Source organism: Tenrec ecaudatus, chromosome 7 (genome assembly GCF_050624435.1).
Source record: "Tenrec ecaudatus isolate mTenEca1 chromosome 7, mTenEca1.hap1, whole genome shotgun sequence".
NCBI classification, from domain to species: domain Eukaryota; kingdom Metazoa; phylum Chordata; class Mammalia; order Afrosoricida; family Tenrecidae; genus Tenrec; species Tenrec ecaudatus.
Window position 1 is genome coordinate 65,326,966 of NC_134536.1, and position 25,542 is coordinate 65,352,507.

At 43.4% G+C, this 25,542-nt stretch overlaps 1 protein-coding gene across 1 annotated transcript in view; it reads left to right on the forward strand.

The window, feature by feature from the left end:
* Window positions 1–25,542, forward strand: part of PDSS2 (decaprenyl diphosphate synthase subunit 2) — a 284,108-nt gene that overhangs the window by 246,108 nt on the left and 12,458 nt on the right. The window contains exon 7 of the mRNA XM_075554703.1: window positions 1,225–1,257. Within this exon, the coding sequence (XP_075410818.1) occupies window positions 1,225–1,257 (33 nt within the window). The remainder of the gene's footprint in view (window positions 1–1,224; window positions 1,258–25,542) is intronic.

Genomic DNA, 25,542 nt, shown 5'->3' on the forward strand with positions numbered 1-25,542 from the left:
CCATCCATTGTGTCAAGCACATATGTACATTTGTTACCATCATCATTCTCAAAACATTTGCTTTCTACTTGAACCCTTGGTATCAGCTCCTCATTTTTCCCCTCCCTCCCTCAGGAACCCTTGTTAATTAATAAATTATTATTATTTTTCCATGTCTTACACTGTCCAATGTCTCCTTTCACCCACTTTTCTGTTGTCCATCCCCCAGGGAGGGGGTTACATGCAGATCCTTGTAATCATTTCCCCCTTTCCACCCCACCTTCCCTCTACCCTCCTGGTATCGCTACTCTCACCACACTTCCTGAAGGGCTCATCTGTCCTGTATTCCCCGTATTTCTAGCTCTCGTCTGTACCAGTGCACATCCTCTGGTCTAGCCGATTTGTAAGGTAGAGTTAGGACCATGTTAATGGGTGGGGAGACATTGAAGAACTGGAGGAAAGTTGTACGTTTCATCGGTGCTACACTGCACCCTGACTGGGCCGTCTCCTCCCCGCGGCCCTTCTGCTAGTGATGTCCAGGAGAATGTCAGATCTTTGCTCTGTGTATTTTACCACCGCTTGTTTTTCTTAAGTTCAACGTATGAGTCTGGTTTATAGGAAAAGCCATAAAAGATATTCTTTGTACAGTTGGGGAAGTTTGAATTTGATTTGTGTATTACAAATATGGCACGATTATTCCACTTTTAACTCTTAGCGTGGCCATCTGGCACTATCTGAGCTGTCCTGTGCTTACAGGCTGCGGGGCAGAGCGCGTGAGGCAGCTGCTGTCCGGGTTCAGCAGAGTGGCGCGTGCGCTCTCCCGTCCATTTGAGAATGTCCGTAATGGGCGGTGGAAGGAAATGAAATGAGCCGTTCCGGAGAGCGTGCGATGGAAAGCCTCACGCTAGTAATTGAGTGGGGCAGAGGATGATGCTTCCCACTTGCAAATACCATTGTCAACGCGCTTTATCTAAAGGGGCATCTAAGTTTATTCTGAATTACTACTCTAATAAAGACAGCCACTAAATACAAGGGGCTTTAAAAAGTTTGTGGGAAAATTCCATTATCTTTTAACTCCCATTTTTCCATGAACTTCTTGGAGCCCCTCGTGTGAGTGTGTTGTGTGTGTTTATATATTGATACTTACACAGAGATTTCTCTAATTTTATTCTTTGAAACACAAGGGTATAGAAACTGATTTTTAAGAAACTAAGGAATTAATACCCCCTCTTTTCCTAATTTTAGGCCCAGGAAAAAGGAAGATTAAACTATGCGAAGGTACGTAGATTTTCCATATTCTATATTCTTTGATTCATTTTGGTGTGGTGGTTGGGTTTTGTTTTATACTTCAAAGGTCATAAAAGAAAAGCATCGTTTCAGAGCTGGAGGATATTTCCTGTCAAATAACAAGCGTTAGCAGGTAAAAATATTCATAAGTGTATTTGCTGAGTGCTCATTTTATACCAGATATTATATTAAGTGTTGGGAATGCGAGAGTAACCAGGATAACAATATCCATGTGACAAACTAGTGATGATGATAAATCATACGAAGAAAGAAAAAAAGCAGGAGAAGATCACTAATCGTTGTTGGAAACTTGTATACATGGCCTCCTGATAGAAAATAGCTCCTAGGTTGGTCAGATAATAACTGATGGTGATTTGAAAGAATACGATTTATTTTCTCTCAGTTCTGAGGACCAGAAGTCTAAGTGTAGGTGGTGGTAGGGTTGATTCCTACTAGAGTTTCTTTTTTTTAAAATCATTTTATTGGGGGACTCTTACAAATCTTCTACTAATCTATCATTCAATTGTATTAAGCACATTTGTACATATGTTGCCATCAACATTTCCAAAACATTTTCTTTCTACTTGAGTCCTTGGAATCAGCTCCTCTTTTTTCCCCTCCCTCCCCCATGCTCCCACCCTCATGAATCCTTGATGAATTATATATTATTTTTGTTGTTTCATATCTTTTACTGTCCTTTGTCTCCCTTCACCCACATTTCTGTTATTTGTTCCCCTGGGGGGGTGTTAGACTATATATCCAACCTTGCGATGGGTTCCCCCTTCTCCCCCCACCCCCCATCCCTCTAGCCTCATGATGTCACTACTCCCACTATTGTTCCTGAGAGTTTTATCTGTCCTGAATTCCATGTGTCGAGAGTTCTTATCTATACCACTTTGTGTACTCCTGTCTAGCCAGATTTGTAAGGTAGACCTGGGTCATGGTAGTGGGGAGAGGAGGCGTTCAGGAACTAGGGAATGATGTGTGTTACATCTGCTTGCTGGAGAATCTGACGGAGAACCTACTCTACATCTTTCTCCTAATTCCTGCTAGTTGACGTTTCTTGACCTGTAGATGCATCACTCCAATCTCTAGCTTCACGTGGCATTCTTCCCCGCCTTCTGTGTCTCTATTTTCTTATAAAGGGACCACTTAGAATGGATTTAAATGGTGCCTTTATAAATTAGTGAACTACAGCTTGCCCCAATCCGGACTGACCGTAGACTGCCATAGTTTCACGTAAATAATGCACAAACTATACAGTCTGTTTGGTGTTTTTGCAAACCACATAGCCCTGTCTGCATTTAAGTGTCCTATGTGTGATGTATACATTATGTCCATGTGTGCACGGACATGGGGCCTCAGACCCTGTGTGGAAAGGGTCAGTCTCCATGACGCTGAGACCAGAACTAGGTGATTCCTGACTAGCACAGCCCACTGCTCTGAAAGGAATCATAGTAAAAGGCCCTGGATAGAGGAGAAGAAAAATATAGAACAGAATTCAAAATCATAACACAGACCAGGCTCACTGGTCAGAGACAAATGGAACGCCTGAGACTGTGCCCGTGGTCACTCTCCTGGTCTGGAAGTGAACTCACCCTAAGGTTCAGATTTTCTGCCAAACAGTCAACGGGTCTATACAGGAAACAGTAATACCAGAGAGGTACACCCACCTTAGGATCATCAACCGACTGAGATCAAAAGGGCAACGTTTCCCCAAGGACAGAATTCAGAGGGGTTAGGAAAAGAGGAGTGGAACTGGGAAATGTAAAGAGGAAGTAAGACACAAGATACTTTGTTGTAGGGATTGCAAGCAACGGCATGAAACAAAATGTGTATGACGTGATGAATGGAAAACTAATATGTGCTGTAAGCCTTCAGCCAATTGACAATTTTTTTTAATTTGTGGACATATTTCATTAAAATAGTTTTTTTTCTATTTTTAAAATTCTATGAACTTTTTGAAGCCCCATCCTAGTTATGGATATGTTGTTTTCCCAAACATAAACTAATTGATTACATATGAAAAGACCCTATTTATAAATATGGGCAATTCTGAGTTCCCGGGTGTCATGAAGTTTTAGGCACATTATTCAAGTCAGTACACCTGGGAAACACCGTGCACTGCGAACTCAAAAGGTAATCATTCACTCACTACCTATGGAGCTTTTGGAAAATGCACACACTTAGATTACCAATGTATCCCACCCTCTGACACCAAAATCAAACCCCCCTGGTTGGGGAGCAGACCAGAGGGCAGGCTGGAGTCATTTGAGAAAGTCTCTGAAGGTAATCCTGAATTCAGATTTCAGAACACACCTGGCTCACAACCTCTTTTTTCCCTCAAGGGTAGATGGAAAATTTTAGCAGGTGTCTTCCAAAAGAACAGACAACCCTGTCTTAGATGAAGCACAGCAAGAATATTCCTGAGAGGCAAGAGTGGCAAAGCTTCGCCTCACATACTTTGGCCATGTTATAGGGACAGACCTTTCCCTAGTAAAGGATGTCGTGCTTGGTAAATTAGATAGCAAAAAAGTGGTGGGATTCCCACAACACAGTGGACTGACACAGTGACGAAACAGTGGGCTCACACATTACAGCTGTGAGGGTGGCACAGGGCCAGGCAGTGTTCCTGTTGTACAGAGTCGCTGTGAGTCAGAACAGACTTGACTGTACCTAACAACCGCCGCTAAAGTAGCCTTCTCCTTTAGTCTCCTTTCTTGATAACATTTATCACAATGGTGGCCAGGCTCGGGGTTACATCGCCTGCACCCAGCACAGGCTACACCTGAGAGGGCTATGAGGGTTGCCTCAGTATTCTGCTAAGGGAAAGTGTGAGCGACTGTAGAAGTCTGGAATCGAGAAAGACAGACTGAGAATAACTACCGTTAGCGCAGTGGTTCCCAACCTTCCTGATGCCATGACCCTTTCATACAGTACCTCATGTTGTGGTGACCCCCCCAACCGTAAAATTATTTTCATTGCTACTTCATCACTGTAATTTTGCTACTGTTATGAATCAGGTGACTCCTGTGAAAGGGTTTTTTGACCCCCAAAGGTGTCAAGACCCACAGGTTGAGAACCGCTGTGTTAGATTATATGGACTCTACAATCCAGCCCATTTCAGTGTTGAATGGCCCTAATGTCCAGTGACAAGAGTTCTAATGCCCGCCCACCCCCACTTCCCTTGAATATGTGCTACTGTCGGGTAATTTAAGGGCAAAACCTGATCCAAGTAATGAACCTAGACCTTGTCATTCCCACACGATTCTTTGTTGTTAGTTGATGTCAGGCCACTTAGATTTCCAGGCAACATGAGAAAGAAAGATGGATTCTTTTCCGCCAGGTAGTGAGTAGTTAGATGTCTGCAGAGTACAGCTGACAGTATTGTCTGGCATGTTTGATGCAATGTATTATGAGCAACATGTCACTTAAAGAACCCTGGTGGTACAGTGGTTAGCTCGGCTGCTAACTAAAAGGTCGGCGGTTCGAACCCACCAGCCGATCCGTAGGAGACAAGACCTGGAGATTGCTCCTATGAGATTTCAAAGTAGGAAACATCGTGGCGCGGGACTGGTGTGTAAAGCCCAATGACTGTTAGTTAGCGTCGACTTGACGGCACGCAACAGGAACAATAGCAGTCCAGTCACGACCTCCGGTCAGACGAGCGCAGCTGCAAACGCGTGCTCACTGATGCCTCAGCGTCGCTGATGGGCGTGCACTGAAAACTGCCCGGGAAAAGCCGCGAGGCCATTCCTGAAGGCTGTAGTGAAACTGACGTCGCTGAAAATGTCTGTATCTTCCGTTGGTGTGTACTGACTCAGAAGCCACGTTTCCCAGAACCACAGACACCTATCTTGGTTGTCTGCTGTGTGGCTTTCGGTGCCATCTCCCAAACTCCGTTAGCCACGGAGTAGCGAGAGCGTGAAGGGGAAGGTGGGCAAGGGATCATTTCAAAATCCAGTCTCAGTTGGAGCTCAAAACTGCCCGTCACATCCAGCGTGTGTTCAGTGGTGTGTCCGCAGACGCTCGGAGGAGAAATGGAATTGGGTTTCAATGGCGTTCCCGTTGCCCCGAGCCTGGATGCGAATGCTTTACAGGGCTGCGGCCCCTCGCAGGCGGGAGAGCAAAGCTCTCCACGAGAGAAGCCATTCATTCCATTGCAGGCGCGCTGGGCCCTCTGCTGACCCCGCCTGCGGCAGGCCGCCATGGAGAGCATCTGAGCCTGAAAGGCGGCGCTCCGCAGTAGCTGCTAGGACGGGGCAAAACCAGGAGCATCTTACTTTCCCAGGGAAAGCCACCACGAGGGAAGCAGTTCGAGGAACAGAAGCACCGGGTGTGCTGCGCTGGCAGCTCAGCGGATCCGCCGGGTGCCCGGGGACCTCAGGTACAGGTGTGTGGCTCCGCCCGTCCTAGAGGGAAGAGCGCCACCTGTTGAACCGCAGGGGACTCGTGGGTGCGTGCTGAGCCCGCCCGGTAACTAACGTGCGTGTCTCCAGAAAGCGGGTCTGTTGACTCCTCCCGCTTGCGGAAGCATCGCCCAGCGAGCCAGCGAGCGGCTGAGTATTTTCCCAGCTGGAGCGGAGCGTATGCCCGCAGTTTAGCCGACTGCTACTTGAAATAAGCACGCTGCGGAAAGACGGGGGCAGATGGTATTGTTACCACTTCAGGCAAAACATGGCACCTACGGTTCGACTCTCTACAGCGTCAATGTTTTTAGCAGTTTCAAAAATGGCTTGTTTAAATATCGACATCACTGAGATGCATACTTTTCCCCCAATTTCTTTTTAATAATCACTCAGGCCTATAGAGGTGCATAAGAATCACATGGTCAGAGCCAGGACCGAGTAGCCTGTAGTCTGAGTGTGCGTTTTGACACACGGCTTAAGCCGTGTGCGGTAGTTCCCTTTGTACTTCTCTCTGCATGTACGTTACTAAGCATTCTGTTTATTTCCTCCCCTCCCCCCCCCCATGCCAAAGGACAGAGACGTGAAGGTGGTGGGGTGTTTTTCACTTGACTAGGACCAGTGGCCATCAAATCAATTCTGACATGGATCCCCGTGTGGAACCCCAGAGAACTGTGTCCCATGAGATGGTTTCTTCCCTCCCGTAGTTTTGGTTTGCGGTATTTTTGGCCAGGCCTTTCTTTGCAGGTGCCTCTGTGTGGACTGAAACCTCCCCACAGAATCTAGCCAGGATCATTAACCGCTCGGAGTTGTGACTTGCTCTCTCCTAGTGTTCGTTCCGGCTTCCAAGGCGGCACGTTCTGGCTCGGTCCTTTGATGCCTCTCAGGCATTAATGCCCAGCAGCTGGTGCTCTTCGCTTCCATCCTGCCCCCAGAAGTCTTTGCACATTTTGCTGTATTGGAAAATGCATTTGCATAGGGTGCACATTAAAATTCTCTTCCCGCCATCAGACAGCAATGTCCACAGACTGCATTTGCATGGTCACATCACTTCCCTTTAAGACGGGCAGAAAAAAATCTTTTGTCTCATGTCGTGGTTCTTCCTCACTAAGGTTTTCCCTTTTAGCCATGTCTTCTGTTACTGTTCTTAGATTCTTTGGGCCTTTCTTGCATTTTGTGTCTCAAATTCTACTCGTTTTCTTTTTTTTTTTTACCTTGAGTTTAGAAATTTCTGTGTAAATGCCACTGGTCTTTCTCTGCTTCCAAGGCCAGATTAGTATTATTATTATTCCTCCTCCTTTATTCTGACTTTCCCCTACTTATTCTTCCCCATAGCCCTAGTTAACTGGCTCTGAGAATTTTCACATTGGCACACTTAGAGACCAGATGTTGTTATATTTATCGCCCCTGTACCCTTTCTTGCTGCTTCTCCTACCCTGGGACTCTACATCTCCTCCTGTAGTAAAATATTCCACAGAGCCTCACTGGGTATACTCAATCTCTCATTTCCTTTTACCAACTGAAGATATCTTTTTTTATAATCACTTTATTGGGGGCTCATACAACTCATCACAATCCATACATACATCCATTGGGTCAACCATATTTGTACATTTGTTGCCATCATCATTCTCAAAACATTTGCTTTCTACTTGAGCCCTTGGTATCAGCTCCTCATTTTTTCCCTCTTCTTCCTTCACCCTCCCTCCCTCATGAATCCTTGATAATTTATAATTTTTTTCATGTCTTACACTATCTGATGTCTCCCTTCACCCACTTTTCTGTTGTCCGTCCCCCCAGGGAGGGGGTTATATGTAGCTCATTATACTTGTTTCCCCATTTCTCCCTTACCTTCCCCTTACCCTCCTGGTATGGCTACTCTCATTATTGGTCCTGAGGGCTTTATCTGTCCTGGATTCCCTATGTTTCCAGCTCTTATCTGTACCAATGTACATCCTCTGGTCTAGCCAGATTTGTAAGGTAGAATTGGGATCATGATAGTGGGGAGAAGGAAGCATTAAAGAACTAGAGGAAAGTTGAATGTTTTAGTGGTGCTATACTGTGCCCTGACTGGTTTGTCTCCCCACCTGCGACCCTTCTGTAAGGGGATGTCCAATTGCTTACAGATGGGCTTTGGGTCACCACTCCACACTCCCCCTCATTCACAATGATATGGTTTTTTTTGTTCTTTGATACCTGATAACTGATCTTATCAATACCTCGTGGTCACACAGGCTGGTGTGCTTTTCCATGTGGGCTTTGTTGCTTCTGAGCTAGATGGCCGCGTGTTTATCTTTAAGCCTTTAAGACCCCAGACACTATATCTTTTGATAGTCTGGCACCATCTGCTTTCTTCACATTTGCTTTTGCACCCTCTTTGTCTTCAGCGATTGTGTTGGGAAGGTGAGCATCATGGAATGTCAGGTTACTAGAACAAAGTGTTCTTGCATTGAGAGAGTACTTGAATAGAGGCCCAATGCCCATCTTCTTCCTTAATACTAAACCTATAAATATTTGTACATAGATCTATTTCTCCATCAGCATATATAAGTATATTTACATGTGTACATGCCCGTATTTAGGCCTTTATAAATGTCCTTTGCCTCCAAGTTCTTCCCTCTACTTCCTTTGACTTTCCTCTTGTCCCCCTACCATGCTCAGCCTTCATTTTGAAGCTATCTTAGTCTTGGTGTTGTTTTTCCCCCCTTGTTTCATACAGGACTTGTGGTAAAATTTATATGTCTTTAATAATAATTTATGTAGATGCCTTTAATATTTAGCAAAAAGACAAGTCACCTACAAATACAAATGCCTCTACAATATGGGTACAACTATGTAAACACTTTATGTGCTCATAAATAAAGACTGGAGGACAGCATATAAAAATGAAGATGATGGCATTATATTTTCACATACAAAATATGTTTTCTTTAAGATTTCTAGATGCTGCTTTAAGTTAATGTATTTGAGAATTGAAAAACAACTTGTCTGAAATCCTGTTTGTAGTAACAAACTAGAAGTTGACGATAGGCTCCAAAAGAGTTACCTGCTATGGTAACAGGCAGAAATACACTGTGAAAATGTGCCTTCTTTCTGTTTTTCAATGATGTAAGTTTTCAAGCTAGACGAGCGAGAGTGGCTGAAGGTCAGCAGACGGTGGAGGAAGATGGAGCTTTGGTATGTGAAGCAGCATGACAGGCTGTGGTCTTATTTCCCAGCCACATCTCCAAGATGGCTGCTGGAAGAGGCTGCCTGGGCTGACGTTTGAAAGCTTCAAATCTCTCATTCCTTGTTTCTTTATATATCAGATGAACCCAATTATTTTTCTTTCGGCAATCTCACTTCAGACAAGTGTTTTTTTCCTTGCTGAAATAATGAATAGATTTCTTTAGTCTTGTTTTTCTTCAAAACAACTAATTTACTAAAGTTGGTTGTGACAACATCTACCTTGATTTCAGATCTCCTTTAAAATATAATTATTAATGATAGAAAAGGAATTACTGATCAACTTCTTCCCCAAGTGAAGTATAAAAGCCTTTAAACCACGTGAAACTTTTTATCACTCATAAATTCTAGCCGCACATGGGTCCGTTCATATCTTAAGCCAGCTTCCAGAGTTGTGTCTTCTTGTAAAGCTACAAGCTTTGTACCAAACACTTGCCCGGTGGACAGCATGCGCTCATTCCCATCACCAGACTCCTTCCCTCTTCCTTCAGATGCTGAGCCTCTTGTCCCAGTGACTATCATCCTACTCTGATAATCCATTCCTCCAATTTCTAAATGTTCTTTTAAAGTTAGATTCTTGGTCTCTAAAATGTTAGCAGTCCCACACATTTCAGTGGTATCAACAAATTTGATGATCCTGATCTCTGTTCCCTTATCTGGGTCGTGAATAAAATGACTACTCTTGTTGAGTGCCATTGAGCTGGTGCAAAAATATACCAGACCCGAGGTATATCAGACGGGAACGCTGCCTGGTCCTGGGCTGTCCTCACAACTGTTGTGTCTGTGCCAATTGATACAGCCACTGTGACAAGTATGATGTCCTTTTCCAGAGACTGGTCTCTCCTGCTAACAGGTCCTAAGTACATGTGACAAAGTTTCACCATCCTTGCTTCTGAGGATAATTCTGGCCCTACTTCTTCCAGTGTGACTGTTTTGTTCTTCTAGCAATCCATGATACAGCCAATATTCTTCATAAACACCATCATTTAGATGCACCAATTCTTGTGCAGCCTTGTTTATTAATTGCCACGCTTTTACATGCATATGAAGCAACCAAAACTGCTATGGCTTGGGTGAGGTGCATCTTAATCCTCAAAGGGACATCTCTGCTTTTTAACACTTTAAAGAGAAGTTTCCAGCAAATGTACCCAACGCAATACTCATTTGATTTCTTGACTGCTGCTTCCATGGATACTGACTATATATCCAAGAAAAATAAAATCTTTGACAACTTCAATAATTTCTCCATTTGTCATGATGTTGTTATTGGTCCAGTTGTGAATGTTATCTTTATCTTGAGGTCTAATCTATACTGAGGGCTGTAGTCTTTGATTTTCATTAGCAAGTGCTTCAAATCTGCCTCACCTTCACAAGCAAAGCTGTGTCATCTTCATATCTGTAGGTTATTAATGAGTCTTTTTCTCCAACCTGATGTACTTCTTTCGGCCCAGCTTCTTGGATTATTACCACAGCACATAGATTAAGTAATGTGAATACTTCCATGTTGTGTTTGTTTTTCAAACATCTCAACTGGTGTTTCATCAGTTCCTGTAGTCTTGTTTGGGCCTTCGGTGCATTTGGACTCTTTATGTATCACGGTCCTTGATCAGATGCTGCCTCCTGAAATGGGTGAAAGTCGACCAAGTATTTTTTGTATGTTGACTGTGTATTTCTTCCCGCTTGTTCCTGATGCTTCCTGTGTCTCTAAATAGTTTGCCCTTGTAATCCTTCAGTGTTGCAGCTCAAGACTTGAATTTCCCCGCAGCTCTATCAGCTTGAGAAATACCAAATATTTTCTTCCCTTTTGGTTTTCCAACTCCAGGTCTTGCCACATTGCATAATTTTTATCATAATATATTATCCTTTTGAGACACCTTTGAGATCCTCTGGTCAACTCTTACTTCATCAGGTCTTCCGTCTGCTTTAGCCACCCTACCTTCAAGGGCAAGTGTTAGAGCCTTCTGGCATCTATTTAGATCTTTTTTCTCCTTCCTGTCTCTTCCTATGTCATCCAAGATGCCATCCCCTAAACTCATCAGGGCTGCAGCTATTAATATTTGATGCAGAAAATCTGTTTTTGAAATTGTCTCTAAATTCAGGTGGAATATACTCAAGGTCATTCTCTGATTCTATGGACTTGTTTTAAATTTCTTAAGCTTTAACATGAACTTGCTTATGAATACACTTACTAAGTAATGTCAGTGATAAGCCTCTTTGCGACATTATAAAATATAGCACCTTCTCTCAATTATTAGTCCTAATATAACTCACTGACATACAGTCAGTGCTAACTCATAGCAACCCCCTGTGGGTTTCCAAAACTAACTGTTTATGGGCGTACACTCCCAGGTCTATCTCCTAAGGAGCTGCTGGTGATTTTGAACTGCTGACCATGCAGATCGCAGCCTAATGCTTAAGCACTACACCACCCAGGCTCCATTCCAAATATGAAGAGGCTTCGAATTTCCATTATCTTTATCTCCTGTCCTTTGGCCAGGCTATCAGACCAATCCCTAAAATAAATAAATATATATATATATATATATATATATATATATATATATATATCAACTTGGTCTTGATACAGTAGTAGGGCAGCAAAAAAGAGGAAGACTGTCAAGGAGATGGGTGGACACAGTGGCTACAATGGGCTCCAACATAACAACTGTGAGGCGGCACAGGACCAGGCAGTGTTTCTTCCTGTTGTGCAGAGTCACTATGAGTTGGAACCAACTCCACAGCACCTCACGGCAACATACTATTGGTATTCTTTTTAATTCTTTACCCATTTGCCGCGTCAATCCGTACTCATGACAGCCCCATGTGTTACAGAATGTTCACACCTAATCTTTATGGGAGCAGATTGCCAGACCTTTCCCACAGCCTCATTAGATGATGTGAGCCATTAACCTTTAAGATAATAGTTGAGAGCAAACCGTGTGCGCCTTCCAGGGATCTATTCAATCCTCTAGGCAAGCGCTTCTCAACCTGCCTCAGGCCGCCACCCTTTCATACAGTTCTTCACGTTGTGGGCACCCCCAACCATAACATTATTTTTGTTGCTACTTCATAACTGTCATTTTACTACTGTTATGAATCGTAATGTAAATATCTGATACGCAGATGTATTTTCATTGCTATAAATTGAACATAAATAAACATAATTAAAACAGTGATTAATCACAAAACAATATGTAATTATATATTGTAAAATATTTATGTGTTTTCCGATAGTCTTAGGCCACCCAGGTGAAAGGGTCATTCAACCTCCCAAAAGCGTCGCAACCCACAGGTTGAGAACCACTGCTTTAGGCAGTTGTTACCCGTTTTTCTTTTTCTTCAAAGTGTGTATTCCTAACTTGCTACCTTTGGTTTATAATTTTACATATGAAATGCTCCTGTTCTCAGTGCCTGGCACAAAACACCAACCAGCCCCCCGAGAGGGGATTCTGAGCCCTGGTGTCCGTGAGTCCGAGTCAATGTGTGCTCCCAGAGTTCTCAGGAGCTGGCTTTGGGGCAGTGGATGCAGTGCTGCTGAGTGGACTCAAACCTCCGGCTTTTCCTTTGGCGGCCGGGTGGGTTAGCTGTTCGCGCTGCTCGGCACTCCAGCACAGGACGACTGCACCTCAGTGAGTGCGTGGCCCAAGATGCTAGGTTGGTCTGCGCCTGCACGCTTGTCATTTCAGTTCCTGAAGTAAATTTGCCTTTACCTTTGTTCCCTTGCTTTTCCCTCAACAGTGTGATTATGTCCGCCATGCTCTGCACCTCCTGAGTTGAAACAGACATTCAATTGCAGTAATCTTTTGAATCCCAGTCTGGAGAGTGAACCAAAACTGCCCTCCAGGCTGGTTCTGTGGGCGAGTGCTCTGCACTGTGGGAGAGCTGGATTCAATTAGGCCTCCCAGTTTGTGGCATCGGAGCCACCTGTGCTCAAGGGAGCGCCCGTGTCCTCCTGTTGGGGAGCCGCCTCTGGCCCCGTGGAGGCCCCAGTGTGGTCCCTTCCAGCAGTTTTCAGTGGATTGGAAGGGTGGGCTCTCTCCCTCCCCTAAACACAGCGCAGAGGCATGGGTTCCACACAATGACCTTGCTCGGGAGAACAGGAAAGGAAGGCACCTCTGTGTCGATTCTGAATAGAGCCGTGGTGAATTAGAGCTCTGTCACTACCTAGGCCCGTATTTCCAAACGCACACGCTGATCCTACAGTCTGATTCTGTAGAGGACTGGGGATCTCTGATTCCGAGATGTTTGATCTTTCAGAGAGCTGTAATTTGTTTGGTTGGTACATCTGCAACCGTTCCCCTATGTCTCCTAAGCAGTGTCTGCAAACACTACTCAGCCTCCCGCTTCCCACATCAGAGGACTGATCCTTGATGATGATCTTAACCACCTTTTCTGAAATAACAAGGGGGCCATGCCACCTCCATTTTCAAACAGAATTACTGAGGCACCAGTCGAGATCAAAGACCCTGCTGCATAGGTTAGTAATGTGTGTGATATGCTACTGAAGATTGTGGTGGAGAGGTGCCCGTGCACACACACACACACACACACACACACATACACACACACACACACACACAGTCTCTCTGGTTTAATGGGAGAGCTTACCTGCTTACTGGATTAAAATCAAGCCAAAGACCGTCTCTGGGGATTGATCGGTGCACGGTACAATGGGGCTGCCTGTGGAAGAGCTCCGGGCTCAGGGTCTAAGGAGTTACTCCTTCCTGACAAGGTCTGTGTGAGCTTGTGGGGACCGTTGTATGGTCTCCTTTTGTGGACCGTGAGTGCTGTAGGACACATGCCATTGTGTGTGCCGTGTACTGGGAAAGGCAGTAATACTGCCTGAGACGCCTAAGGTTCTTTTTTCATCGTTTTATTAGTTATGCTGAATGTTCTAATCACAATCCTCTCTTTGGGCAGCATGCCTGCTCCTACACTGAGTGCGTCCCAGAGTCAGGACCCCACAGTGGGCGTCCTTTACCGTCGCCCTGCTGCTGCGCAGAGTGCCTTAGGCCTCCAGATAAGGGTACGGAGGCTCTGGTCCTCCATGTATTCAGCCATCAGTACTTCCTACTTTATCACCTGACAGGGTTCAGCTGTGAGACATACTGTCTGACAAGTGACTGTTGTGGCATTTACGGTTTTGAAGGAGAGCAGGGATGACTGTGACTTGTTTTCCCTCGTAAACTGGCAGGCATTCCTCACTCTTCCAAGAACACTGTGCAGCAATAAGCACTCACCGCAAGTTCGTATCACCATTCTCTGGAGGGAGACAAGCACCTCAGCTAACAAATGCACCTTCCCAACACCAGAGCCTAGAGGCCTCCTGCATCTAGAGGTGATTGTCCCCCGGGACACAGAGCAGAATGTCTTCACCCCACTCATTTGATTCTTGCATTTCCCCCTGTGCGAAGGAGCCTGCCTGCCCAGAGGACACAACTGGGCCATGTCCTGGGAATCTGCTCCCAGCTCCCATCCCCCTGCTGCGCAACTGCTCTTCCTCTGCTCCGGGTTATCCACTAACCGCTCCCAGGGGCTGACAACAGTTCCAACACAGAGGGAGCTTTGCGAAGGAGAGCACCCTCTCTTCCTACAGAGCACTTCTAGGTCTAGAATTTTCTCAACACAAGCCACCAGCTTATCAACGTGTGCACTCTGTACTTGGAGGGCGCTTTTATGAGAGAGAGAGAGGTGTAAGCACAGAAAGGACTTCATTAGCTTCAGGTCCTCCAAAGATAGCATCAGGAACGTCACCCTCTTGTTCTGTCTGGCCAGCGCGCTCTGCTGTCTTCTGGGAAGATTGTACCTCAGGCAGATTCTTTCCACATGGTAACAAAGATGGTTCTTGGAAGCAACAGTCTTCATGGTGCTTAATAATCTCAGCAAAAAGAAAGTGATTCTCTAATAATGCCAATAACATTTTCCACAGATGATTCTCATTGGCTCTTTGGAGGTCCAAGCCTACACTTGACCCATTCACCTTTGAGTGAGTCACCTAGGGATTAGGGTCCCCGAATGCTGAAAGCACCCACCCTACCCCCCAAATAAAATGCTGGCTGAGCACCCAGAAAGCAATTCTGATTTTAAATATAATCCATATTTTTATTTATCTCTTCTCATTAGGAATTTGAAGATTTTTAATGTAACAAAAATTATAAAACACACTAAATCCTCAGAAGATGTTTGCAATTTTAAATTTCCATTTTTAGATGTATTGCCATTCTTAGCTGGAATTACATATTTATTCCATCGTCATCCTCAGTAGATAGAATTTTTCTATTGCATGAGATACGTTTTAGTGACAACTCAAAAAAATTAAACTTACTGCCATAAAATTGATTCTACTGTATTTTGCCTTCATCTTGTCTCAGGGTTGAAATTAGGATATTAGGGCTCGGGCACCATGTAGATGATGGTGGGCATGGTGGGGCACAGATATCCACACCTCAGTGCCAAAGCAGACGGAACCAGGATGTGATGAAAGATGTAAGAAATTTATCAGAACACACAGACCTGCATAAAAGAATAGAAACCCAAACTCGCTTTACGCAGCTTATGTATTCTTCCAGCACCCCAGGACAGTTTGGGACCTGCATGATGTGAGTGGCTCGTCCCATGGTGTTGCTTTTAATTAAATAACCAGCATAGTATTTGTCATGAGATTACAGAGCTTAGTAGTTATTGATTCACTCCCCCAAAAAGCTACAGGCAAGTGTGGTTCATTGCTGCAGTTGACAGCCTGATACTTTTCGCTTGTTGAATTTCTATTACTGGCGTTCCTAAAAAGCTTCAAGGTCCCAGGCTCACTTTTTGCATTTCAATGTGTAGAATTAAGCTCCTCTCTGAAATGTGAAGCTAAAATTAAAAATTGACTTGGAATCAAAATATAGATACATTTATGATTATTTAAAATTTAACAAATTTTCCTTTGGAAGACCTCATAACCAAGAAGCAATGATTAACTTTCCTATGTAATTAATCATGACATTAATATAATCTCATATTGCAAGCCTCAAATTCTGAATCTATCAATGCTGATGAAAGTTTTTAAATCTGCAAATTAAACTTTACATTTTATTCCATTAAATTCTGACACGAGGCACATCTATTCATACCCTGTGTGACATGCAAGTTGGCCTTTGTGTTCTTTACATAGCCAATGCTGTGTAACAACCATGTGGGTTAGTTTTGAGTGGGCCAGTACAATTTCTTTTTTTTTTAATCATTTTATTGGGGGTTCATACAACTCTTATCCCAATGCATACATGCATAATTGTATAAAGCATGTTTGTTCATTTGTTACCCTCATCATTCTTGAAACATTTGCTCTCCACCTAAGCCCCTGGCATCAGCTCCTCATTTTACCCCCTCCCTCCCCGCTCTCCCCTCCCTCATGAACCCTTGATAATTTTTTTTTAATCAATCTGGAACTTTATGGACATCAGAATAAGGTTTGTCATCAATCGACCTTTCACATTTATTATTATTATTATTGAAAGATCATTTTATTGGAGGCTCTTACGACTCTTATAACAATCCATACATCAATTATATCAGGCATATTTGTACATATGTTGCCATCATTCTTTTCTAGACATTTGCTTTGTATTGTGCCCTTGGTATCAGCTCCTCTTTTTTCCATTCCCCTGCCCAGCCCCCTGGGACCCCGTGGTAAATTATAAATGATTATTTTCATATCTTCCACTAATCGCTGTCTCCCTTCCCTGGTGATTTCTGTTGTTCGTTCCTTTGGACTGGGGAAGTGTATGCTTATGTGGCGATCATTGCAGTCGATGTGCCCTTGATAATTTATAAATTATTATTTTGTCATATCTTACACTGTTCGACGTCTCCCTTCACCCACTTTTCTGTTGTCGGTTCCCCATTTCTATCCCACGCTTCCTCCACTCTCCTGGTACCGCCACTCTCACCACTGGTCCTGAAGGGATCATCCGTCCTGGATTCCCTGTGTTTCCGGTTCCTATCTCCAGTACAATTTCTTTACTGCACTGGGATGTGTGTGTGTGTGTGTGTGTGTGTGTGTACACATATGAGAGGGGGCTTTAAACAGCTTTAATGGCATAGTTTCTGAGTCTAGTAGCCACAAGTGGAGGACAAGTCAAGAAAACGTATATTGACTATATCTTTACGGTTCTCTTTTTTTTCTCTAATGGGAAAATACGCTACATTTTCAATGATCAGTATAATTTAGGAATTTCCAAAAACATGTGTTTCCAAATCACTAACAGAGATTTAAAGAATTAAAACACCTCCCTAAATCTCTGTAAAAGTCTCCAAATGTTTAGAAGTAATGCATTCAAAGAACGTGGTGCAGACATCTCACAGTGATCCCCATGTGCCCCTTGTCTTCATACTGGCATAGTCTTTTACTGACATCAAAATAATTTTTAATAAATCATTTTATTGGGGCCCATACAACTCCTATCACAATCCATACATGTGTCAATTGAGTAAAGCACCCTTATATATTCGTTGATTTCCCACACGTTACCTAATTTACTCTTCATAGCCCTTCCTTAAGGTACAAATATTATCTGTCAGATTTATTCATGTCCAGGCCCAGAGTTTCTTTGACTACAACATGTGGCTTGTCTCTTTACAGTTATTTCTCTTATTTTAAAGCACTGACAAAACCTTCCCATCTTAAGGGGAGACGTCAGACAGTGTAATATGTGACAAAATAATAATAATATATGAATGATGAAGGGTGCATGAGGTAGGGGGGAGAGGGGAGGGAAGGGAAAATGAGCAGCCGATATTAAGGGCTCAAGTAGAAGGCAAATATTGAGAATGATGATGGCAACAAATGTACATATGTTCTTGACACAATGGATGGATATATGGACTGTGATAAGAATTGTACGAGCCCCCAATAAAAATGATTAAAAAAACAAAACAAAAAACCTTCCCGTCTCCATTGTTGATTTTATGTTTAATTAGTAGGTACAATTTTTCTTCTGTCTTATATTGGTTGGATGCTTTGTTAATTACTTTTGTGGTCACACCATAATTTATTTTTATCTTCCTAAGTTTAAAAAACTGTTTTATCCTGATATCATTGAGTTAGGAATTCTGCAATTACGCCATTTGTTCCCACCTCTTTGCTTTGTAATTGTCATCATTTACAGATAAGACATCTCTGATTCCTTATTTTCAGTCTTGTAAATTTATTGCAAATATAAGAATTCTTTCTTGGTTGACTTTTGGATGATACTGTCATGCATTAGGGTGTTCTCTGACATTGCTGGGTCTCTATCCAGGACTCACTTCAGCATATTTTGTAAGGTTGGTTTGGTTTACAAATTCCCTTAATTTCTGTTTATTTGGAAATGTCCTGATTTTGCTATCATATTTGATGGATATATTTGTTAGATATATAATTCCTTTTTTTAAAAATTGTGAATCAGTTTTATATTCAACAATTCATGCATATTTTGTTTCACTTCATTGACTGCAGTATCCACAGTGTATCCTACTTCCCCCGTTTCTTTTTTTTTTTTATCATTTTATTAGGGGCTCATACAACTCTTTTTACAATCTGTACATGCATCATTTGTGTCCAGCGCATTTATACATATGTTGCCATCATCATTCTCAAAACACCTGCTTTCTACTTGAGCCCTTGCTATCAGCTCCTCATTTTCCCCTCCCTCCCTGCTCCCCCCTCCCCCTGGACCCTTGATAATTTATAAATAATTATTATTTTATCATGTCTTACACCATCCGACATCTTCCTCACATTGTTCTCTGCTGTCTGTCCTCCAGGGAGGAGGTCATATGTAGACCTTGTCGTCTGTTCCCGCTTTCTCCCTCACCCTCCCTCCACCTTCCCGATTTGGCCACTCACCACTGTTCCCGAGGAGTTCATCTATCCTGGATTCCCCGCATTTCCAGTTCCCATCCATGCCAGTGTACATCTCCCAGTCCAGCCGGTTATGAAATATAGAATTGGGATCATGATAGTGGGGGTGAAGGGGAGGAAGCATTCAAGAACTAGAGGAAAATTGTATGCCTCATCGTTGCTACACTATACTCTAACTGGTTCTGTCACCTCCCCACAGCCCTTCTGCAAGGGGATGTCCAATTTCCCCCAGATGGGCCCTGGGACCCCACTCTACACTCCCCCCTCATTCACAATGCTATGATTTTTTTTTTTTTTGTCTTTGATGCCTGATACCTGATCCCTTTGATGCCGTGTTATCTCACAGGCTGGTGTGCATTTTCCAAGTGGGCTTTATTGTTTCTCAGTTAGATGGCCCCTTGTTTATCTCCCAGCCTATGGGACCCCAGATTCTATATATTTTGACAACTGAGCACCATCAGCTTTCTTCACCGCACTTGCCCATGCACCTGCTTTGTCTTCAGTGTTCGCGTCAGGGTAGGCTGGTGTGCTTCTTCCTTGTGGGCTTTGTTGTTTCTTAGCTAGATGGCCGCCTGATTGTCTTCAAGCCCTTAAGACCCCTGATGCTATATCATTTGATAGCTGGGCACCATCAGGTTTGTTTGTAACTTTTGCTTATGCACCCACTTTGTCCTCAGTGATCTAGTCAGGACAGGCCAGTGTGCTTCTTCCATGTGGGTTTTGTTGTCTCTCAGCTAGATGGCTGCTTGTTTATCTTCGGGTCTTTAAGACTTCAGGTGCTATATCTTTTGGTAGCTGGGCACCATCAGCTCTCATCACCACATTTGCTTGTGCACCCATTGTCATCAGCGATTGTGCCTGGCAGGTGAGCATCTCAGATTGCCGAATTGTTAGTACAAAGTGTTCTTGTGTTGAGGGAGTACTTGAGCAACACCCCCTCCCTGTTTCTTGTTTCCACCCTGCCTCCTTTCCTAACCCTTCTGAACTTTGTCCTTTGGTAAATGCCTCCCTTATGATCTCAAATGGTTTAGTGTTCTAACGTGAGTATAAATCTCTAGTGTTACTGTGCCCCCTGTAGATCTGTCTGTTGTTTAGCTGAAAATTAAGCCACAAGGTTAGGTTCAGTTCCAGACCTGAAGGGTGACTAAGACCCAAAGTCTCAGGGGTTCCACCAGTCTCTTATCAAACCAGAAAACCTGGTCTTTTTTATATTTTGAATTTGTTTCATATTTTTCTTCCACTGTATCCAGGACCTTCTAATGTGAGCCCTTCCAAACCTTGTAAGGGGTTCTTTGGGTTCTTGGGTGGATATATTTTCTTATTTATTAATAAATGGGGAATTTTCTGCTAGCAAATCACAATTCTCTATGGATTTATTCTTTTTCTCTATTTTGCCTTCTGTTATGGAATTCATATCACATAAATTATTCCTTTTGATAATATCCTGCATAATTCTTAGCCATGCTTTTTTGTTTTGTGGGGGGGGGGGTTCGTTCTTTTTTCTGACTTCCTCATTCAAATTGGCGTTAAGGGAATTGTCTTCTAATTTACTGATTTGTTCTTCAGTTGATTTGATTCTACCCTTTTGTCCTTCCAATGTTAGCTAACTCTGACATTTTAGTGTTGAATCTTCTGGATTTCAAATTGCTATTTCTAGTGGTCTATTAATTTTGTCACTCTGCTTTGTATTGTTGTCCTGAATTATTCTAAGATACTGTCTGTGTTTTCCCTGATATTATGGCTTCCTTGAACTGTTGGAGAGAGGGAAGGAGGGAGGGAGATTGACAGATAGATATCATTCCAATTCTTTATCAGGTAGTTCTATCCATTCACTCTTAGAGATTTCTTGGTCCTTATTTTGGTCACTTCCTCACACCATTTTTTCTTGATTTAATTTGAAGTATGACTCAGAATCGATTGATGGCAATGACTTTGAGGGAGTTTTGATTGTCTCAGATATTTGGGAGTTGTTGTGTTTATTTGTTGACTGTGTGTTGATTTGTCATCCTCTAATTTTTTCTTTGGGTTTGTGTGTGTGTGTGTGTGTGTGTCTGTCTGTCTGTCTGAATAGGCAGGAAGGGTGTACCACTCTGGATGTAAGATTGGCGGCATTTGGCCACTTCTTTCTGTTTTCAGTTGGGTGAAGTAACTGGTGGAAGTGTGCACTGGCTGCTGGTAAGAGCAAGTTGGCAGTGGTAGCGAGCAAGGGTTGCCCACCATGTGCTGGTGGTACGTTAGTGTAGGAGAAGTGTTGGCACTCACCCACTGGAGTAAGGCAGTAGGTGGTGGTACATATGGCTGACTAGTTGGGTAACCGTGTCTTTCCCTTGTCAGATTGAACAGAATTAAAAGAGAAGGAAAGAAAAAGGAGAGGTGAGAAAACATGGGTGAAAAATAAAGGAAGAAGATGAATAGCGAAAACAGTAAACCAAAAAGGAAGAAAAGGTGAGGGGAAAAGTTGCTAACAAAAAGAAAAGAAGTCACAATGGTGTTGCCACAATTCTCCCTATCTCACAGTGTACAGGAGAAAGCTCTCTGTGGGCCCAGGATCCGTCTGGGCAGGCACAGCCAGTTAACCAGTTCCTGCCCAGAGCTCAACTGGAGAATTAGGCGTTTCCCAGAGTTCCCTGTCTCTGACTGCCATCTGTACAAGACATGCCACCTGTACGTGGATATTGTACCTACACAACTAGGGCCTCTCTAGTAGTGAGTAACTCTATCCCCTTCTCTGGTTCCTCTTCACGCCACGGTTGCCCTTGTCCTCAGTGACCTCACACCCCGTGGCTGCATTTTCCTTTCCCAGAGTTAGCTTCTATTCTGCTCATCTTATTTCGCGCAGGACCTGCCTCTCCTGTGACCCTATCCCAATAGAGATGACAGGATGCTGGCTTTTCCTCGCCGTGTATTGCTTCCTGTGCCCCAAATGGCAGGATACAGCACGGGACTCGGCACCACCTCTCTCCTCCGTCACCCTTTTCATCCTGGCTCCATTGCCAGTTGGTGTTTAATCAGATTCTTTATTGTTCATTTGATCCTCAAAGTTCCAGGATTATCATCTGTATGTGTTTCATTGTTTGTTTACTTAACAACAATGTAATGGATGATGCTCTCAGAGGGGTCTCACAGGCTCCACATTTATCGCTTACAAAGTATTTATTTAATAATAGTTTAAGATGTAGTAACAACTCATTTAAATAGGAACTTGGTCGATTTGGCATAGCATAGTTCATAAAAATAATATACATTCTAGTGAAGTGAATAATGTGTGGCGTCTCAAAAGGTTATGAGGGACTGTCAGAGACACAAGATCTGGTCTCTACTCACCAGAATCAAAGCAGTAAGAAGGTAACCAAACATTCAAAGGTGAAACAAGTCTCCAGGACACACATCTACTTGTAACGAAAAGTGGATGGTTCCTGGATACCATGAAGACAGTTCTGACTAGGGTCACAATAGATGTTCCGGAAAGACGGATAGAAAAATGTGGAGCAGAAGTCAAGTTCATAGAATAATAAAATCTAAGCAAACTGGAACCATAAAGAACAGAAAACTATTGTCCAGATACATGTTTTAAACCTAGAATCTAGCCTATCCTTTGAAATCGCCCTTCAGGAGACAAAGCGGGTACGTAAGCAAATGTGGTAAAGAAAGCTGATGGTGCCCGGCTATCAAAAGATATAGTATCTGGGATCTTAAAGGTTTGAAGATAAACAAGTGGCCATCTAGCTCAGAAGCAACAAAGCCTACATGGAAGAAGCACACCAGCCTGTGTGATCGATCACGAGGTATCGATGGGATCAGGAATCAGGCATCATAGGACAAAAAAATCATATCATTGTGAATAAGGGGGAGTGTGCAGTAGAGACCCAAAGCCCACCTATAGGCAACTGGACATCCCCTTACAGAAAGGTCTTGGGAAGGAGACAAACCTGTCAGGGTGCAGTGTAGCAATGATGAAGCATACTACTTTCCTCTAGTTCTTTAATGCTTCCTCCCCCTGCAGTGTCATGATCCCAATTCTGCCTTACAAATCCGGCTAGACCAGAGCATGTACACTGGTACAGTTAGGAACTGGAAACAGGGAATCCAGGACAGATGAACCCCTTAGGACCGGCAGTGAGAGTGGCGATACCAGGAGAGTGGAGGGAAGGTGGGGTGGAAAGGGGGAACTGCTTACAAGGATCGACATATGACCTTCTCCCTGAGGGATGGACAACAGAAAAGTGTGTGAAGGGAGATGTCCGACAGTGTAAGACATAACAAAATAACAATTTATAAATTATGCAGGGTTTGTAACGGAGGGGGGTGGAGTGTGAGGGGAAAAAAATAAGGAGCTGATACCAGGGGCTCAAGTGGAAAGAAAATGTTTTGAGAATGCTGATGGCAACAAATGTACAAATCTGCTTGACACAATGGATATATGGATTGTGATAAGAGTCGTATGGGCCCCCAGTAAAATGATTTTTAAAAGAAATTGCCCTTCAGGAAAATAACAAACATACAAAATAAGGATAGTATCCATAAAAGCTATGCTCTACTTTAAAATAAACTAACAAAAAAAACCCACTACTATGAGACCAGAAGATCAACAACTACTCCAAATCAGCTCACTGCCAAGGAGTCGATTAACCTGGGAAGTGCCCGCGAGAACTGACCTGTGGGTTTCCAGACAGTAATCAATGACAGGGGCAAAACGCCTCCCCTTTCTCAGGCAGAGAAAGTGGCTGGTGGGCTTGAACCACTGACCTTGTGGTTAGCAGCGCTGTGCAGAAGGTACTACACTACCAGAGCTTCTTGTCAAAAGCAAAGAGGTGAAGATAGGGAGCCAGGGAAACCAGAGTACTGGAAATGGAATATAATGTCACTGAACAATTTGTATAAAAATGTCAGATGAGAACTGAGCTTGCTATGTAAACCTGCACCAAAAATGCAATAAAATAGGACTTTTTAAAATGATGATGCACTTAGCTTTAAGTACACTACTTTGCATCCTCTCCTTGATGTAACTATTTCTAATTGACTCCTCTGACAGGGGATTTGGACTTAATTTATTTTAGGTGATGCTACACTTATACAATTATTCAGTTGACTTAATTAGAGATTTAATTATATTAGTGCCCTACAGTGCTACATCAGAGAATAAAACTCAAAACTGATCACCTTTTTGTATTTTTTGTGTGCTATTTATCCTGCAGCTGACATGTTTCTATGGTTGTTGTTTGGCTTTTGTTTCCAAACCGCAGCGCTGAAGTCAACATGTAGTACTTACAGCCACGTTCTCAACGGGGGAAGCGCTGTTTTTTGTTTTCCTGTTGATAGCATCATTAATTTAGCCAATTGTACAGAATTTAAAACATAATTGGGGAGGGAAACATAGCTGAAAAAAGGAAATTATATAAGTATAGGCCGGTTGTGAACCCTAATACATGAGTTGTTGACTCATACAGATTAAACACTTTAAAAAAATCATTTTATTGGGGCTCATACAATTCTTATCACAATCCATACATCCATCCATTGTGTCAAGGACATATGTACATTTGTTGCCATCATCATTCTCAAAACGTTTGCCTTCTACTTGAGCCCTTAATATCTGCTGCTCATTTTCCCCTTCCCTCCCCACTCCCCCCTACCTCATGAACCCTTCATCATTCATAAATTATTATTCTTTTGTCATATGTTACACTGTCCGATCAGATTAAACTCTTAAGTGACTGGACACTATTTTCAGGGATGCTCACTGACAGTGGCGAACCATGCCTAGCAGATTAGTACATGTCTTAAGAAAGCCAGTAAGGCATAAAATAGTAAGTGGTATTATGGCAATATTGCCATCCCAGCCCACCATGCATTGGGCAACCTCAAGGCAGGAGACCCAAACCAAAGCCCAACAACTGCCAGGTCTGTATTCTAGAGCAGCGGTGCTCAACCTGTGGGTCACGACCCCTTGGGGGTGGAGTGAGCCTTTCACAGGGGTCGCCTGATTCATAACAGTAGCAAGATCACAGTGATAAAGTAACAACGGAAATAATTTTATGGTTGGGGGGGGTCACCACAACATGAGGAACTGTATGAAAGGGTCGCGGTCTTAGGAGGTTGAGAAGCACTGCCCTAGAGATACCAGTCATCTTTTCATACTAGGGAGTTTCAGCCTTAAGTCCAAGGGCTCAGGTGAGTTTGAGGTAAAGCCTAGATCACTCAGGGGGTTCCACATTGAGTCTTGAAGTGACCTCTGAAGGGTGTTGTGTGCATAGACCCCAGGGGGAAATATGCCTGGGAATGTTCCTAAATGGGCACTTTTGACCTAAGTTTCTACCTAGACCTTGGTGACCCAGGCCGTGTGCTATAGACTACTAGGACTTTAGACTCTTCTCTTTTAAAAAAAAACAACAACAAAAACCTTATTTCGAAGTGTAGTCTTTGCAGGTATTAGATTAGAACCAAGGTCATGGGTCCCATTCAAAGCTCTCTGGTTGCCTGGCCCCACAACTGCACACTACTAAGTGGTCCAGGAGGCAGCAACTGAGTCGCTGTCTGTGTCTTTACACGGATGCTTAGGTGATGCCCACCCACCAAACCCACTGCCTCTGAGTCAGTGACGACTCACAGTGACCCTGTGGGACACGGCTCCACTACTCCACAGGGTTAGTGAGCCTGCCAGTCTTCACCTTGCTCCGCAAGAATGGTTGGTGCTAACCCCAACCTTGCTGTTAGCAGCCCAGTGCTTGACTCCCGGTGCCACCGAGTCTCCTCTCCGTGATA